The 19,161-nt window shown below is 37.2% G+C and overlaps 1 protein-coding gene across 6 annotated transcripts in view; it reads left to right on the plus strand.

The window, feature by feature from the left end:
* The window catches only part of FRY (FRY microtubule binding protein), a 230,182-nt gene that overhangs the window by 38,688 nt on the left and 172,333 nt on the right, over window positions 1–19,161 (plus strand). For 2 of the 6 annotated variants that reach the window (XM_057410413.1, XM_057410415.1), the window contains exon 3: window positions 14,735–14,833. The exons of 1 other annotated variant lie outside the window; for it this stretch is intronic. Coding sequence is in view for 3 of the 5 variants with exons in the window: in XM_057410408.1 (XP_057266391.1) it covers window positions 10,640–10,844; window positions 14,735–14,833 (304 nt within the window). In the remaining 2 variants the exon portion in view is untranslated. Of the gene's footprint in view, window positions 1–10,582; window positions 10,845–14,734; window positions 14,834–19,161 lie in introns of those variants that run through there. 3 more of the 6 variants (XM_057410408.1, XM_057410407.1, XM_057410409.1) reach the window with 3 other exon arrangements.

The raw sequence follows: 19,161 nt of genomic DNA on the forward strand, positions 1-19,161 counted from the left end.
AATCAATGAAATTGAAAGCTTTTAATATCATTGTTTTAAAAGGTGGTGATTCTTAACTAGTTAGGTTCTCACACATCTTCAGGAAATGAGGTAAAGAGAACCCCAAAATATCTCTGGCTTTAAGTAAGTCTGTACAGGGAATCTAATTCTTTCTTTCATGTTTTGTGGAGTTTTTCTCCTTTCTCAGTCTCTAAGCACCACGAATTCTTCACTCACCTTAAAGCTTGCTTTAGGGTTCAGCCCGTGCCTGTGCTTGCCAGTTGCAAGTGTTTGCTGTTGCTCAAGGCGGTGCTTTGTGTCAGTAACTTGCAGCTGGCCACTGCTTCCTGTGGTTTGGAGACCCTGAGTTTCCTCACATCCTTTCCTTTCCCCTATATTTTTATATGTTTGCTGGCTGTCATCTTTTATCTCTATGTGTAGGGAAAAAGAAAATTTATATTTAATATTCAGGTAGCTCTTCCTTTCCTTGCTTTCTGTCTTTATTTCCATGACAATGTATGAGGACCTCCACACTGCTTCTAAATCCGCATTTATGAACTTGTGTAGAGAAACTCTCAGCTGCTTTAATTTTTACCCAGGCAGTATTTTTCTTGCTGCAGATGGGAGAAGGAGAGGAGGAGGTATGCAGAGAGATCCTATTTTCAGTTTGGAGTTCAAATTCAGGAGCACTAGCAAAGCATGAGTAATCACTTTGACTAATTAAGACGCATTTGATAAGAGAGGTTACAGAATACTTTGGTAAGCATGTACATAGAAAAATGCTTATTTTATGGGAAATATCCTACTGCATGGCAGAGTTAGATCCAATAAGTGGACCTTATCATTACTGTTCAAATGCAGAATAAGTATTTATAGTAAAATTACAGAAGTTTAATACTGTGCAATTAAACATGTACAAAGCAGGTGCGTTGTACTTGTGTCTGTTTTGGAAGGTTTTAAAAATAATTTACACATCCATGCTTTACGACTTTATAGCAATGTCATACTTGTATTCTTGTATATCACTGACTTCTGTAGCAGGAGCTAAAACTCACGTCCTCAGGGTTGTGCCTCCATCAGGCATTCAAAGTAGCTGGTAAGTATGTATTCTGGTGTTTCTAGAGCTCTGGCCTCAGATGGAAAACCATCATTTTCATATTGTTTGATCTCACTCTTTTGTAAGTATTTCTAAGAAAGCTGAAGTACAGACAAGGATATAGAGAGCAAATCAAGTATTTTCCTAACACAAGAGAGAGAGAATAAAATTAAGTCAAAGTGTACATAAATCTGTATGTTACACTTCCCACAAAAGGGGATGCACTGAAAGCATGCCAGGCAAATAACTTTAAACCTGCTTTTGTGTGCCAAACATCAAAAATATGCACATTGTTCTGACTCCCCTGCTAGTGCGACAGCTAGGAAGGAGGATGGTTTGCTGACTGATGGAGATGGAATGCATTTGCCATCTTAGATGAAAGTTTAAGATGCTTTTGTAAAGACTGCTTTTGACTCTGGGGAAAACTGAGGGATAGGCTCACACCTTGGTTTTTGTGTGCTCCTTTGGCTAATACTGTTACTTTAATAGATATCTTTATTATCGCTATATGAAACTGAAAGCACTACTTTAAAGAATCAACTGAATAAAACAAGGTTATGTTCTCTCACTGATAGGGATCCATCTACATTTACTGTATTGTCACAAGAACTCTAGAATTATCCTAGATAAATGTGGCTTTCCTATTCAGTGCAACGTGCCATGCTTGAAAATGAAGTGGGCTTCTAGGGAGAGCATGGACAAGCTGCAAAGCTACAGGCATATAATCAAGCATACTCTGAGCTGATACTGAACAATAAAAATTTCTATGCTCCAATTCCTTTAATAGTGGTTACAAGTACACATATTTCTGAAAGCAGTTTGATTTGTACATCTGAATTCAGGTGTGGCAAAATTCAGATTCATCTGTCTGGAGATTCCAGCAAAACATAGGCACTTTACCCGTTTGTCTTAAATGAAAAACTAAGATTCAAGCTATTCCTGGTTGTCTGGATTACTATACTTCGGAAAACCAGCAGGTATCAGTGTTGAGGATCTAAGGAACAGTTTGTTTCAACATAAGGGTAAAGTTGAATCTTAGGCTAGTAGGAGGGTAGGCAGTAGTTCTTTCTGCTGTTCTGGAGCTCAGTCCCACTAGAGGCAGTAGGGTTCTCCATTTGATAAAGGAAAATCATATTCTTGGGAGGCTCAAAACATTATGTTTTTTTAATCCCAAAACTACGAGCAAGTTAGAACTCCTTGGATTGCATGTAGGATTGTGACAGCCTTGATCAGAACTTAAATGGTGCTGGAGAGAAGGCAGTCTTGATTCCAAATATTTGGGCACAAAAATTTCATTTGGATTCAAACTGAAGTGGAAGATGAATGATTTGAATCTCACCCTTATTTAGTAATAGATGACACAAAATGTAGAAGTAGTATTTAGAGTCAAAGCAGGAAACACCTATTAAAAATTAAATATCATTACTAGATTCAAAGACTGGTAATATTATTACTTTCTTTTTGTTTATGTGGGTAATGTTTGAGAGCAATCAACCATTGGAATAATACTCCCAGGGAAGTGGTGGACTCCCCAGCAGTGGGATACTTTTAGGATTTTCTTGACAGGGGGCTGGGAGATCTTGCCATCACCTAGCTAGGTCATGCTTTGCCTAAAAAGGTTGGAGAAGATGATCCTTGAGGTCCCTTCTAACCTGGTATTCTTTGATTCCATGTTAACACTCACCAGGTACTACCCTAGGGTTTCAAGATCACATCCTTGCATCAAGTTGTAACACACAGCCTGTTAAGATTTAAGGCATGAATATTGAGGGAGGATGTGATGGAAGTTAAGTAATCATGCATTAAGCAGAGTGTGACATTATAGGAGAATATGGAGGTTGGGAAAACATGAGAAATGAAATCTTCAGAAGGATTCAAGAGGACTGCAGAGCTGAATTTTCTCTCCTGCTTTCTTTTCAGTCTGCTACTTATTTCAAAGTGTTTTCTGTTCATTTTTCTTTAGGTTTGATTTTTTTTTTAATTTATTTTTTACGTTTTGCAATGTAGGAAAGACACATGAAACCTAATTTAGGTCTATTCCATTACACTGCATAGGACAGATTTACTGAAGGATGAGATAAGTTTTGGCTGCCTTTCTTATTTCCTCTTCAAAACCAGAATGTCATGTATCACCAGCAATACAGAGTGTTGAGCAAGGGACTGTTTCTGCCACAGGGCAGCCCAGTCTGTCTCTGTGGCATCTCATCCAGCACTGAATCAATGCAGCTTTAGTATGTTGGAATTTTTAGAAATCAATGTTATTGAAAGGCCACATACATATTTGCTCTCCATGAAAAGCAGAATTTTCATTGTCCTTTTGTTTTTATAAAAAGGAAAAGAAAATGACTGGATTTCCTAAATCCCCATGATCACTTTGGACAGTGGCCTCTTAACAGCAAGTATAGAATAAACTCTTTGTAACTGATGGAAACAAATATCTCTAAAAAGTACTTTCAAGCTCCAGCAGTTTTCAACTTTTCTTCTATATATGTAACACTTTTTTCTTTTCCACAGAAAATCTTTTTTATTATCTCACAGATATGTGCAAACAAAATCTAATTTATTTAAAACAATTAACACTTAGTAGTGGTTTTAAATAGAAAAGTGTGTCTAAGATCTGCAACCTTCATATCCATAGCTTGCTTGCAGTATTCACTTTCTACACAGAATGCAGTAGGAAAAATGGGGACATCTTCCATATTTTATTCAGGACTAATATGACACCCTATTAAATAAAACCCCTGCATAGCCTCTAGGTCTTTCTTTTACCACTGTACCCAGAGCATAGGCCTACTGCCACAAATTGCAGTGGAATAACAGCAATCATGATTTTGTAATTGCATTTGTTACTGTTGTGCGGATTCTGTCAAGTTCCACCCTCAGCCTTTGATCTCTTGAGGATGCTCAGCCTCTGGGCTGCTGCTCTGGCAAAGCCACATGTTCTGACATTTCTGAGGCTGTATGCAAAGAGCCCTGTTGCCTGGCTGTGCCTCTACCTGGCCAGAAAATGCCTGTTTCCAGGGTTTGCACTGCTTTTCTGTTGGAGAAGGATTGGCTTTTAAGTCCTTGTGAAGATAAGGCTCTGACAGCTATCATGTAATGAGAACATCAGCGTGAAGTGAAATTACTACAAATGTACATTAGCATATGAATTATTCTGCTTATGAAATGCTGTGACATAAGTCAGCTTCCTCTCTTAATATGGGAAGTGTGCATTATGCATCAAACAGTAAGGGACTAATATTATCATAGAAGCAGATTACAGCTTTAACCATGTATTTTCTTTGTTGTTAGCAAACAAGAGCATGCCTACAAATTAAAGGTGCTTTTCTTCTTTCAGCTGAAAGACAGTGCAGTTGAAACACTCAGACAAATCTCTTGTCAATATTCATATACTAAAATCAGCATACCAGCATAGTTAGCAACAGTGGAAAAGCTGTATTCTCTTCCTCATGATTCATCTGTGTTTGCAGGAGGTGAGGACTTGTCTGGGCTGAAAGCTTATTTCTCTTTTCTGTGACTGTAATTCAGTGTTATCTATCACAACTTAAAACTGTAAATGTAGTGCAGGATATGACTATCATGTAATACTCTGATTTAGCTTGCCTTAAGGTCAGGTGGAGTCTGGCAACTAAGTCCTAATTGCTCTGTTGGATGAGTCAAGTGTTTGCTACAAGGGCAGAAATTAATGTGAACCTAAAATTCTCTCCTTGCTGTCTTTGGGAGTATGACCATGACTGGTTATTTGTTGACCTTTTCCTCTTATACACACTTCTGAAAAATGATGCTTGACTAAAGATACGTATTTTGATCCTAAGGCTGTATCAAATCTAGGCTCTTTTCTTATAATAGCATTAGACTGGAAGAAATGGGTTAATTCAAGCAGAGAACATGTCAGATGTTCACATCCTATGGATTAAGACAGCCAGGTTATTCCAGAAAATCAAACAAATAATTTTAGAGTAATGGTTGAAATTTTTATTTTCCTCAGATTTTGATTCCGTGTTTTCTCTTGCATTGTTTAACTTCCTTATTTGAAATGCAAATCAGAAGAGATTAGAAACTTCATAGCACAGAAAAGTTTGCAGATCTGTGACTGTTCAGCTACGTGTAGGGGATGAGACCCAGGTAATGAATTCTTACGGGGGAAGAAAGAAGACAAAGTTTTCTAAATGGCTATGTGCTGTTAAACAGTCTCCTCTGAGCAAGTGGGTACCCAGGAATATTAACTTCGTTGTTATCAACTTGATTTCTTTTAGCACATTCAACACCTGTAAAGGTAACCTAGGCTTTTGCCATGCTTTGCTGTGCAGCCTCCCAAAATGGGGGCTAATGCGACAAGGAAGGAGGATCCATGTACCACAGGCAAGTAGCATGAGGCTTGATTGATTGAGTTAGATTGGTTTTAAAAATGTTAGTAAAGCTCAAACTTTCCTGCCATTGCAGTTCCTCCAACATACATGGCTAAAACACTTCATCCTCCCTTGGAGGTAGTACATACCATTCTTCTCTGGTACATATAGCATGGTAAGAATATACACTGATATAGAAATTACCAAACCAGACAGGAATTCGTCATGGTTTTGGTTATTTTTCTTCCATAATACAGATTTTCTGACCCAGCCTGCACTGGCTGACACTGAGAATACTTTTTAGGAAAACTTTTCTAATTTCTACTGTTGATACGCACAAATATTTCCTCAGCTAAAATGAGATTGACAGCTCTAATGCAGTCATAATAACACATGGCTTACTGCACATGAAATTTAACAAGATTCGCTGCTGTATTATTAACAAAAAGCTAATGATAATTCCTCTTGTGCAAAAAATTTTCTGTGACCTGGACCATACTGATTTTGTAGCCTCAAAACTGTATTTCTGCAGTAGACAGTATCATCCAAACACAAATCAGTTATCAAACATCAATTTCCTTTGGCTTTTATTTACCAAACTTTAATAAAAAGAAATAGTAGTAGAAACTGCAGACACTATAACTGGATAGTCTGCTGGAGGAAAGGGGTATGGTGTTCTGATTTAGCCTTTGACCATTATGCATAATCCTGATGCTGACCTTTCCAAATTGTAAGAAAGTACTGAGCTACACAGAACCTACCTGAGAAGCCTGAAGCCTTATAAACATTTGCCAGCCTGAAAATGTAGTGAAATTATAATTCGCATGCTTTGTTTTTCATCATTTGAGTGCTTTCATGATTCGGTTCTGAATGCAAGACAATTACTTTCTTGTAGTAAACTCTTCTGAAGGCTCTTGTGTACGCCATTGGCATGAATAATTACTCTTTTATCTTCTGTACTCAAACTACTGTGATAGAGTAATGACACTTATTTTTAGCAACCATGTTGATTAGTCCTATTGTGTTGTAGTCGTACTCAATTCTTAATCATCATTTTAATCACACTTTTGGATAAAAGGATTGACAATAAATTCCTTAAACTATGCTATATCCCTCTTAAAAAAAAAAAAAAAAAAAAGAAAATATTCAATCATAGAATCATAGAATAGTTAGGGTTGGAAAGGACCTTAAGATCATCTAGTTCCAACCCCCCTGCCATGGGCAGGGACACCTCACACTAAACCATCTCACCCAAGGCTTCGTCCAACCTGGTCTTGAACACTGCCAGGGATGGAGCATTCACAACCTCCCTGGGCAACCTATTCCAGTGCCTCACTACCCTAACAGGAAAGAACTTCCTCCTTATATCCAATCTAAACTTCCCTTGTTTAAGTTTTAACCTGTTACCCCTTGTCCTATCACTATAGTCTCTAATGAAGAGTCCCTCCCCTGCATCTCTATAGGCCCCCTTCAGATACTGGAAGGCTGCTATGAGGTCTCCACACAGCCTTCTCTTCTGCAGGCTGAACAGCCCCAACTTCCTCAGCCTGTCTTCACACGGGAGGTGCTCCAGTCCCCTGATCATCCTCGTGGCCCTCCTCTGGGCTTGTTCCGACAGTTCCATGTCCTTTTTATGTTGAGGACATCAGAACTGCACACAATACTCCAGGTGAGGTCTCACGAGAGCAGAGTAGAGGAGCAGGATCACCTCCTTTGACCTGCTGGTCATGCTCCTTTTGATGCAGCCCAGGATACGGTTGGCTTTCTGGGCTACAATTGCACACTGCGGGCCCATGTTCATTTTGTCATCGAAATAATTAATTCTTCAGTCTCTGTTGTAATTTTCAGCGATGCACTTACTTTTCTGTAGTACTCCAACCATTTGGTACTAGATATCCTTTTGTATTCGTGGTTGTATATGATAGGAACCTTGTGATTAATTGTATTTAAGTTAAAAAGTTTATTTCCGCCCATCATGCTTCCTTTTTTTTTTTTTCCTTGTTTTATTTCCATCTATAAAGGTGCAAAGCTTCTGCCTCTAATTAGAAAAGAGAAGGTATGAGGGGGATGTTGTTGCTGCAGATTCAGTGGAGAATAATATAAATTTTTACTAAGAGTGCTCTTTCTTCCTTTCTTCCTGTGCTGAATCATAAAATCTTTTCTGAATGTTCAGCACATCTGCTTTATTTCTTTGGTCTTATAATTAATAATCATCTCTTCTAAGTCCCTATTGCTTCATCATTTCCAGTTTTGTTCTTTGCATTGTCCTGCAACTTATTCTGTAATCATCCCACTTGGGAGTAGACTTACAGGTTTTTACACATATGTCTCAAAGATGAGTAAATGACCAACAGGAGATACATAAACTAAATCACTAGAAAAGTTAGGCTACTAAAATGGCACTTAGGCACCTCATTCCAACAACTTTCAGACACCACCAGGACCCTCAGCTTCTGTTCTGCTGCTGCATGTTCCTTTACTTTAACAGCTTAAGATTTTCAGTTTTCAAAACAATTATTTCTCTGTCTTCATTTTTAGCTCTGAAAGAATTTTCAGTATGTGCTCTAGAGCAGATCCTACAAAAGGCAATTTAGTGATGAGATATTGTGACAGATATTTTTTATCTGTCTTCTGTATTTCCACCTGAAGGCCACTTTTAGGGGTATACTGTTCTTAGATTCCTGTGTACCGCTGCTGGATCAGGGACATGTGCCCTTGGTAGGTCTCCCCACATCTGAAAGTGTGATCACTATCACACCTTTGAGCATCCCAGCGGCGATTTCTCCTCTTGGAAATGTTCCACTTGGCATGAATATTTATTGAGCTGGAGAAGGTAAGATTGTATAGTGCAGCAATTGTATCACTCAGCTAGAATATGGGACAGTCACTTTCAAGTCACTCTTCTAATGAATATTTAAGTATTTATGTGTTGGAGTTGTTTCAGCAGGAAAAGTTAAGAGCTGTTTCCGGAATATTCTGTGGCTTGATGGTTAGAAATATTACTGAAGATGCTGGAGTTTTATTTAAATCTCTGTCAGATATCAGTTTAAAGCTCCTCAAATGTCAATTCCTGCATTTGGTATTTATTTTATCGCCTTCACACGTAGTTCAAATATATTTATATTTGCTCAGATTTGAGCACTTTCTGTTGGTTTAAAAAGCTTTTGATTCATTTGCTTTGGTTTAGTTGTTCTGTCAGGAATGGACTGAGTATTTTTGTGTTGATTCAGTCAAAGCTGAAAAAGCAAATGCAGTTGGAAAAGAAGGGGAAGCAAGGGAAGCTTCTCAGACCTGTTTGGGGGTTTTATTATTAACTTGGGGGGGGGGGGGGTGTTAGGATGTTATTCACAGATTATACAGATTTGAAGTACATGAAAGATGTATTTTGGCCTCTAATGATGAAGACCAGGGCCTAGAAGCATTTCTAAAAAGTCCCTGAGCAATTTACACATTAAATTCCCTTTGGTTATAGCCTAATTCCCACCACCTAACCTATTTTGGAGTCCAGTGGGATTTTCAAAAGGTTATTTCAGCATATAAACAGAGCTCATAATCCTTTGAATACTCAGCAAGACCAGAAATAATCAGTTTGCTATCTACAGTTACTGCTGGTTTAAAACACTTTAAATCATCAGTTTGTTCTGAATGTGGGGTATGATTTCTTGTTCCAATGTATTTAAGATTGGATTATTACATTCATAATTTCAACTCCCAGCCAAATGCAATCGTATTTCCAGAGGAAGAAGAAAAAAATCGAGCAAACTATTTGCATCCTTCTGCATTTCTAAAACAATAAAATACTTAAAAAGCTATATAGATATATACTAAGTTACACAATTTCCCCTCTTTCCTTCCAAAAGCATGTAGATGAACCTTTTATTTCTTGTCAACAATAACAAAATTTGTACTGAATTTCGTGAAAAAAACTGTATTTGAAGCAGCCAGCCTCTTGATCATTACACCAGCCATATAGTGTACCCTATCTTTAGGAAATTAATGAAACCATTCATGGTTTAAGTGTTTTAAATGATTCAGAGAAATCAAGTTCTATCTTCAAGTGTTAAAATCAGTTTGCCCTAGGTATCCATGGTTTAAATATTAGTTACTCTCACTTTAAATTACCATCCTGCTTATTCACTTTTCCATATTAGAAAGTTACTGTTACTTAACAGCAAAATCTATGTAATTAGAAGTTTTTTTGCTTCTTGAATTTACTAATTCATTTTTATCTCATTTATGGTAGGATTCAAGAAAGAAAGTTAGCAGGTTCATAGAAAATATTAGGATTTGTCCTTTCTGAACATTTGAGAAAGTAAGATCATATCCCTGGGAGGCCCAAAATATTTCACTAGGATAACTGGAACAAAACCAGAACAGTACCTTGGCTTTTAGTGAAGTTGAAAATTCACAGACTGTCTTTGGCATATGCATATTTAAATGACCTATTTTTGTTAGTCAGCAGTTCCATAAAGAGGCAGTCAAAGTGGCAGATCTTTGATTCTCACCAGTAGGAAAGAACATTAGTGCTTCTTGAGGAAAGAAACCCCAAAGTGATGCTGTGGCCATAAAAACCTTTGTGCTTTGGATGTTTTGGGCTATTTATCAGTCTTTGAAATGTGACATTGCCAAAGGACAGGACTAAAAACCCAAGCATATACTATTCAGGTTGAACCTTTCCCCAGACAGGTACCTAGGCTGGTGACTGGGTTGGATTTTTGTTGGGTTTTCTTTTGTTTGTTTGTTGGGTTGGGTTTTTTTTTACATCACTCTGTTTTCTCTTTTTAAGGTTTAGCAGCACTTGTTTAGCTTGCCAAGTTAATGAACTATTGATGAACTGATCGGAGAAGTGCTGTTGATACAATGTAAACCACACTAGCCCTAGACAGTGCCTCATATTAAACTGCGTCTTCCCCTTTGCGCAGATTGTACTGCTGAGCTCAGGTTTGTTAACTTGCTACTTACCTGAAAAGATTCAAAGGAGTGATTTCAGCATGCCCCTTCCCTGTGCTGTTTCACTGATGCAAGGAGGGGCCATGCAGTAACTCTACACCTGTCCAGCACGCGCCTATCAACTTGCTCAACTTCCCCAATGAGTGCCGCATTGAGCATGAAAACATCTGAGATTGCTTGGGTCTGTAACCATTAGTCCAAATACTTCTGGCTATTCAGGTTGGATTTGAGCTGGGGTAGCTTTAACAGCTAGCTCTCAATAATGGCAGTTGATGACAGCAACTTGTACTCTAGGACTAAGAGTAAACTGAATTCCTGTAAGACTCATTGTAAATCAACAAGACAGAGAAGCCTACCACCAGACATCCTGCTAGAAAATGATTTGAAAGGAAAGTTTCAAAGAAATATTAGGAACGTAGAGCCTATACATCCAAGGCGCTCTAAGAAAAGACCTTCTATATTTTCAGGTAGGAAATGCTATGCTAATAGTATGTTTGTGCAATATCTTTTAACCTGTTAATATTTGAAGGACTCAGTAGCTGATTCCAGTCAGAATTTATTCTGTTTTAAAACCTAAGGCAGTCTTCACAGATATATTTAATTAAGTACATTTATCTTAAATTACGTCAGCCATTAGAGTTAAAGTGATAGAAACAGAAAGAGAGACTTTCTTCATAGTTCTGATTTCATGTTCCTTGCTTGTGGGATTTTTTTTTTTTATATTTAGATTTAAAGAAAACCATTTTTTTCTCTACAGCTTTAAGCTGCATTTTGCTTAACCCTGCTTATAAGCAATGCAGTCAATAGCTGCAGTGTATCTCTCTTGCTTCTCTGATACTGTCGCTTTTTTGGGGGAGAGTGGTTTGGGGATACACAGACTTCTTCAGTATAGCTGACTTTTTTGTGGTGTAGCCAGAAATTAACATCATTAAATAGTTAAATGCATGCTTTGAATTCCTGGCTTGCACTGGAGCCTGTAATGTCTGGAGTTAATAATTCAGTTTAACTCTCTAGTTATTAAGAAGTGGGAACAAGATGTAAGAGTGAATTTCAGTCAAGCTAATAACAAGTCTGGGTATTTTTTTTTTTTTATTACTATTATTTGAAATATACCTAAAAATATGCAACAGACTACCATGAGCACAAAGCATTTGTTGCACAACAATCGTGTCATCTTACCTAAGAGGACTTAAAAGGTTTTATGGGGGGGAGGATCAATACTAGCTCATCCCTACTGAAAGTGAAGATGTATTTTTATGAGGCAATCAGAGGAATTTAATCCTTTTATGTATCTCCATTTACAGATAAAAATGAGGATTTTTAAATTTCAAGGGGAAAATAGAATAGTCAAATAGGTCTTTGAAGAGCTATGAAGTATATTCAAAAGTGTTATTTAAATATTAATGTTATATTCCTTCATGACAACTAAACTTACATAGGTACCTTCTCACGAGCTGAAACACTGTTGAAGGGAGTGCAGTGTTAAAAGATGACGCAGGGCAGCACTTCTTGTGTGGGTTTTAGTGCCTCCATTGTACCTTTGTTAAGGTATTTGAACTATTTTAACATCTTAGGAAGTAAAGCTTTATTTTCCTTCTTCCTGTTCTACTTCCCCAGCTTAAGAGAATGCAAAAAGCCTTATCAGATCTGAAGTCAGGTGACTTAGACATGCCCAAGGCTCCTGTGCTTCTCAGTGCCTGAACAGGCTCTTCCTGAGGTGATGTGGTCTGTTGGTGACTGTCAAACCACATTATTTTGAGCAGGATAGACCCTCTGACCTTATTCTTTTTCAGTTGCTGCTTTTTGTCTTCTAGCTACCTTTTCTGCTCCTTAATTACTCCCGTGCTTGGTGGTTTTTTCCTCCTGTAACTTTTCACTTCTTTTCCCTATACATCAACATTTTTGTTAAAAAAAAAACAAACCATATTAAATAGCCTTGTGTTTGGTCTCCAACATCATTACTCTGTTGTGCACACACAGATTTCTCCTTTATTTTGTAATAATTTTATTCATTTATTTATTTATCATACTGTTCTTCTTTCTCTCTGTTCTCTTTCCACCCTCCCAAATTACTACACTAGCAGTAATGCTAGTTTGTGCTGCGTCAGATATGAGCACTTTAATGTAGTTTGTGTGTCTGGAATGCTGCCATTACGCTTATGAAATCCACTACAGCTGTGTTACTGTACACTCAAGGGCACTTAACTCAAAGGTAATGCAAATTGCTTGCTATAAGCAATTGATGGAGCATGATGGAAAGATGGGTATAGACTTTCATTTGGTAGGTCAGCAGTATACATGGAAGAAGCTTTACTGGATTTGCTTTTGAAAACAGGTTAACAAAGTTAGCTTGAAGTCCACTAGACCATTGTCTTTGTGCTGTAAATGCAGGTTAGAATGGAAACAACTGTGTCCTAAAATCATGGAATGGTTTGGGTTGGAAGGGACCTCTAAAGGTCATATAGTCCAACCTCGCTACTGTGGGCAGGGACATCTTCCACTAGGTGAAGTTGCTCAAAGCCCCATTCAACTTGACCTTGAACACTTGAGACAGATAGATATTAAATATATATATTTATATGTACTATAAATATATAATATACATATATATACTTGCTCTACAATCTTTTGGATCACTGCTCAAGCCCTCTTAACAATGTGGTAATTCAAATTTCCTTATTTCAGCATCGTCATCTACTAATATAAATATTTTAAATCTCTATCATTTTGACTCCTCCACTTTCTTCTAATACTCTTATCTCTGCTTAGTCTTTTATATCACCATGACCCTGTCTTAGTTTTAGGACACGCTTGCAATTTAGTCTGAAGTCTTGTACATCTTGTTTTCTTTCCTTTTATTCTATCTTAAAGAGCTTAACAAACAGAGTAATGAATAGTGACATGTCAAGGCATCTGGGTGCAAGGATATAGGTTGGTTCACACATGGGGACTCTTGTTTCAAATGGTGCAGACTGAGGGAAGCATCTTGCATGCGATAGGCTTGTGTTGCAGCTTCCTCATAACTGTGATAGCTAGAAGCTCACTCTTTGAAAATGAAAGCCTCAACCTGAGAGAAGTGTGACATGGCTGTCTGTCTTGTCATCAGGAATTGAGTCATTCACATATGCCTAGCCAGGACAATCCAAACAATGGTATCACCGGGTTATTGTGTTCATTCCCATGTAAAGCGGAGGACAGAAACTATGTGAGGAGAAACCGTGGCATTGCCAAAGGGATACCCTGCACAGAGACACCTTCTTCTTCTTTCAACAAAGCACTTTGTTTCTTATTGGTTTAGAGCTGTTGTATACTTCAGGGCATGGTTAGTGACCTCTTTGATACCTAAATTTTCAGGTTTACTACTTCCTAGTGACACCTTTTTACTTTTTTTTTTTTTAAACAACCACACAGGCACAACTGATCATAATCAACACTATAGAGCCATTTATTGTCAGTTACAGAGAGAGGTTCACCACCTTCATTAGTTGCATTTGTAGAGATCTGCCGACATCCCCTCGGCTCAGCATGCCATCATAGCCATGTCTGAACCTTAGCTTGGCAAGACTATAAAAAAATTAATGGTGACTTGTCTTAACCTGAAGATAAACCTGTGACTTGCAATGAGGAAAGAAAGAAGTGTAAAAGGGCAGAGTGGGCAACAAGGGGCCTTAGGAGGCCATGTTACAGAGGTACCTTGGAAAGGTAAATTGAACTGGAAGTTAAAATGGATTAGCTAAACATTGTTAAATGGCTATGCTGACTCATGTTCAGAAGCACAAGAGGCTGAAGAAAATTAATCTGTATTTATCAATTAAATAACCAATACAGAAATTACAAAGGTCAAAATACTAAAATAAAGTGTAATAGTGTAGTTCTACTTGGAAGCTATTTGTGAGCTGGGGATGTTAGTTTAAGTACACTGAAAATCTGTTTCTACTGCTGTCATTAGTATCTTGTGTTTTGGTGGGTTTTTTTCCTCTCCTCCTTCATTTTCATATGGAGTAGCCTGTATTATCATTGAATAATGCTTGTTGACTGCTGTCAGTTTTGAAGGGCAGAGAGAGGGTTGAGAAAAATACTTTGGATTTTCTGCCTCCCAGGATCAGGCACACTCCCATTTCATGGCTGTATGCCTATGGCTAGAATAAGCTCTATGTGTTCTGTGGGACAGCAGGTTACTTCTGCTTTGTAAAAGCACTGTGGTGTTGCTGTGTGTTAATTTAACAAACATCAGTGTGGTTAACAGTACTTTATATAGCTACTTAAAGTAAGAATGTAGGTTGTCAGTCTGTGATTTTACAACGGAAGAGCTAGTATTCTGTATTAAATTCACTGTTTGTTTGTTTGTTTTTTTCAGTGAAAATACTGTCACAGTTAGAAGTCTTGAGGTACTCACTCAAAGCATTTCTGGAGTTCAGACCAGCATACACTCTAGCAAAGTCACTTTCTAAAATAAGTAAGTTGATTTGACGTCATGTTGGCATGTAAATTAAAATACTGAAACTTATAAAAGAAAGAAGGGGTTTATATATAAGGAAAATATTTAAAAGTTCTTCAGCAGTGACATGAATAAATAATTTAATTTTTCATGAGACATGGGGATAAAACATCCAGTACGTATGATTTTTTTTTTTCTTTTGACTGGCTACATTAATTGGGAAAGACTTGCCAAATCTAATTACTTTTTATAAGGATGCTTAAAATTATGAGTACAGAATGTATCTTGATTTAAATGAGTTAGAATGATCTGCATTCAGTATTTTAATTTGGTGAAGATTTGAATATTCTACTTCTGAATAAAGTGTACAGCATGGTAATAAGTTGTGCTTGTAATCTGCATATGATAATTGCTTTTCACTTTTGGTACCACTACTGTCACCCTGTACGCTGAAGTGTGGCAGAATCGCTTGCATTGGTGCTGTATTTTACCAGTATCATTCACTGACAGCAGAAGGGAAGGCAAGACTGTCTTGTTCCAAAGTTCTTCCCTTCCTGACTTGAAAAAATTGGCTTGGTTTCCCCTTAATACTGTTAGCAAGACCTTCTGTTGTTTGAAAATGCATGGGGAGAGGAGTGTTGTAATTTTTTGTTTGCTGTTTGTATTGAAAACTGACATTAGTTCTGTATGTTTTATTGAGAATTATATTAAGATATGCCACCATGCTATAAAATTGGTGATTGACTGTGTGTCCACCCATTGATCTGGGTTAGTGACCACTGTTTTATTAATAGGAATTATCAAATCGATAATGTCTTAAAGGAAGGCTTTTCTGTTCGCCTTCCTTCTGTATTGTTATGCTTACATATTTCTACATATATTACTTAATATACTCTTACTATTTTAGTTCTTGAATGGTTTTTTTAAGTGTCATTTTCTTCAGAAAGGATGGGTTGATGATTCAGAGGAAGGCTATGGATTCTGCATTTGAAAGTCTGATGTAATATATGCATGTTGTCCAACTTGTTTTCTTCTTGGGTTCACTGGTATTTTATGGACTGTAAAGACTGATTTCCTCATGCTCTTGTAGGCAAGATGCTAACTCACCTTTAAGTTGTATTTGGGAAATAAAGGAAGCTGTCTATGTCTATTGGAGAGTGACTTGAATGAGATGAGGGGGGATATAGGAAGAAAGGTAGGGTTAAGGTAGGGAAGGCTCCATCTGCTATTCTGGCTTGGATTTTTGTTTTCTGACTTTTTTGAAAACTCTTTAGTTGTCTCCTAGATTTAGATGGCCACCATCAGTTATGTTCAAACTCTGCTTTAAAGGAGAGTCCAGTGTTCAAGTGAACAAAATCCATTGTACACACAGTAATGTACTTCAAATCTTATGATGTCTAAGGGTTTATAGTATTTTCACTGTACTGAAGGACCTTGTGAAGCAATTGCAGCACTTGCTTCCTGATTTCAGCACAAGTTTCTCTGTGTGCTGGCATAGTAAAAGCACATGAAAAAGAATCTGTTTTAGTAGTATGGTTTGCCATTTTGACCCTTTGACTCTCTGCGATGTCCTATCTAGAGGATAATGATTAAAGTGTAGAGTGAACTCTCAAAACTTGTGCTGAGTGCTTGCCTCCTGGGAAACATGACAGGCTCTTTCTTTTGCATGGTTATGTAATTTTCGAGGAGCACTGAATTAATATCAATGTTGGTTGTATCTCAGAAAAAAAGGTATGTTAATCTAAAACATATTGAATTTTAAAATAGAAAATCAGAGCCCTAAGAAATGTTAGCAAAATAAGAAACATATAAAAATGTTTTAAAAGATTTAAGAACAAGCCAGTCACTCTTTACATCAAATGGTAGTGGCCTTAACTACATTTCATGTGCAGTAAATCCATAAGGGTTTGGTGACATTATTTTTAAGTAAATCTTTATTTGGCTGTCATGAGGCAATAGAATATTTTATTCTCTTTAGCTGATTTAGCATGCACCTTAAAGAGCAGAGTCACCACAAAAATATGCCCATCTTTGGCCCGTAAAGAATCATTTTATTGCTAATGATTCGGAAACATTGTCCATAATAATTTTTTTTCATAGAGGAATACATACCCTTTCATTACATGCTAGACAAACATTACTTTTAAAGTCTTACACTAGTGCATCTGCTGCAATCAAAAGCTTGTCAGCCTAGTAAAATGTTTTTTAAAAAAGCAGACTTAAAGGTTATTGTAATGGCTTTGATTTAACCTTCTTCCTGATGTATATTTTGCTCCTCTTCTGAAGTGCAATCTTCACATAAGCTGATGTAGTTAATGACATTAAAATATGTTCCCTTAACAGTCATATGAGTCTATGGACTGCATAAAAATCATTCAAAATATAGTTCTGCTGTAGTGCTTATTTACTTGTAGATATGTTTGAATACCTGTTGGGTGCATTTGGTGGATAACTATTTTCCTTTCAGCTATTTATACTTTCCCTAGCCCTTAATGGTAACATACTGTATCCTAGTTAAATCACCTGATAGTCTTGGAATTTCTGAAATAAGTGTTCTCAATGTTTTCTTCGTTTTTATTTCTTTGCTATACCTGAATTTAAACAATAACAGAAAAGTTTGAGTTCCTAAAAATACTTAACTCAATGAGAATTTTAGAAATCAGTATTTTATTAATCTGTTTAGTTTCAGAGACTATTTTTTCTGAAGATGGGTATAGACAATAAAATTCATCATAATTACAAAAGACTTTCTTTGAACACAGTTGCAGTTAGCTTGAAGACTTTTTGGTACTTCTTGTGATGAAAAATGTCCTGGTAGTGAAAGGAAAGTCTTGAAATACTTCTGGTAAATCAGCTGTAAGCAGATAGACACTGAGTTAATATATATAAGTTTTCATAAAGAACAAATTTCATCAACTGTATCTCTCATTAATTTTCTTTATTGCTATTAATTATAAGTGGTTAATTTGAAATATGATTTTTATGAATTTTGGGGATTGGATCTTAAATTAGTAAATTGATGCGAGGAGCTCAGGACATTATTATATTTGGGTTTTCTGGGCAGTTGAAACTGCACACTTCTTCACAAGGTGACATCAATTTAAATTCTTCTTGCACAGGCTATACAAGTGTCTAGCTGCTACGCAATGCTGGAATGGAATTTTGTAATCAGATATAATTTTGAGCACTCAACAAACATCTGTTAGTTGATGACATTACTGTTTCCAGGAAGTATTTTCTTAGATAAGCAAAGTATATTTTGTGTGATAACAGTATAGTTGCTCCTCCTCCAAGGACTTGGCTGTGTAGTGGGGTTATTGGCTTATTTGTTTGGTTTAGAGCTGCCTGAGGGTGTTCCTGTGGCTTTCTGTGGGTTTTTGCTCTGTCTTTGGAGTTACTGTTTCTGCAATTTCATGGTGGTTGATGGCAATGTGCTTTAGTTGCAGAACTCGTTACTGTGCATGCCTATGCTCACTTTGTTGTGAATTATCTGCTCTTCCTAATAACCCTTTCTACAGTCATTTGTGATGCAAACAATAAGGGGTTGGCAAGATAATTTTTAATCATAATGTTTAGTCTGCATAATGGTAAGGAAAGAGGCACTCAGTAAGTATCATCTTTCTTATTGTAACCTCAGTTGTCCTGCATTTTTGAACTGTGTTTAGTTTAAACCAATCTCATGCTAGCCTGTCTCTCCTGTTCCTTGTATGCAAGCCAGAGAAATCCTTCTCTACCAGAGTTGCTCCACTTCCCCATTTTGCCTGGACCAGCCTGTAGCCTCCGCTAACAATTCTTAAGCACAGCTCAGAAGTGGACAAGAGCTGAGGAATCAAGAGAGAATTGGATGCTGCCACCCGCATTTAATGTTTTACTGCATGCTTGTAGGCTGTTTCATGCCATCTTGCCATGGCCAGAGAACAGCCCAGGTTTTAATATAGGCATGGCATTTGTGATAATGATTTGTGATAATGTACTTGAATCGCCAGTCTGTCCAGCAAGGGATGACTTTAATAACTATAAAGGTCAATAAAACTCAGTACAAGTTTGCTCTATGAGTCATCTTAAAGTACTTCTGCGAGGGCTTGTTCAAATCTATCATGGACGGTTATTGAGTCCTGTATGGAGAATCATTCAAGTGCTAGATTTCCACTGGATGCTGAGGCTTTACTCCAAAGTGGAACGGTCTAGTATGTGGCAGAGTTTTTACTATCACACAAAGATGCCAGGGTGAAAGAAGAGCAGAAGCTAAATTCAGCTCACAACATGGAATTTCAGGGTCTGAAGATAAGTAAAGCATATGTGTACAAATACAATTCTAAATGTGTTCTGGAACTAGAAAATCAGTA

The sequence above is a fragment of the Pezoporus wallicus genome, unplaced genomic scaffold, assembly GCF_028554395.1.
Source record: "Pezoporus wallicus isolate ANWC-B61680 ecotype Strahan unplaced genomic scaffold, APGP_CSIRO_Pwel_v1 contig_1876, whole genome shotgun sequence".
Lineage (NCBI taxonomy): Eukaryota > Metazoa > Chordata > Aves > Psittaciformes > Psittacidae > Pezoporus > Pezoporus wallicus.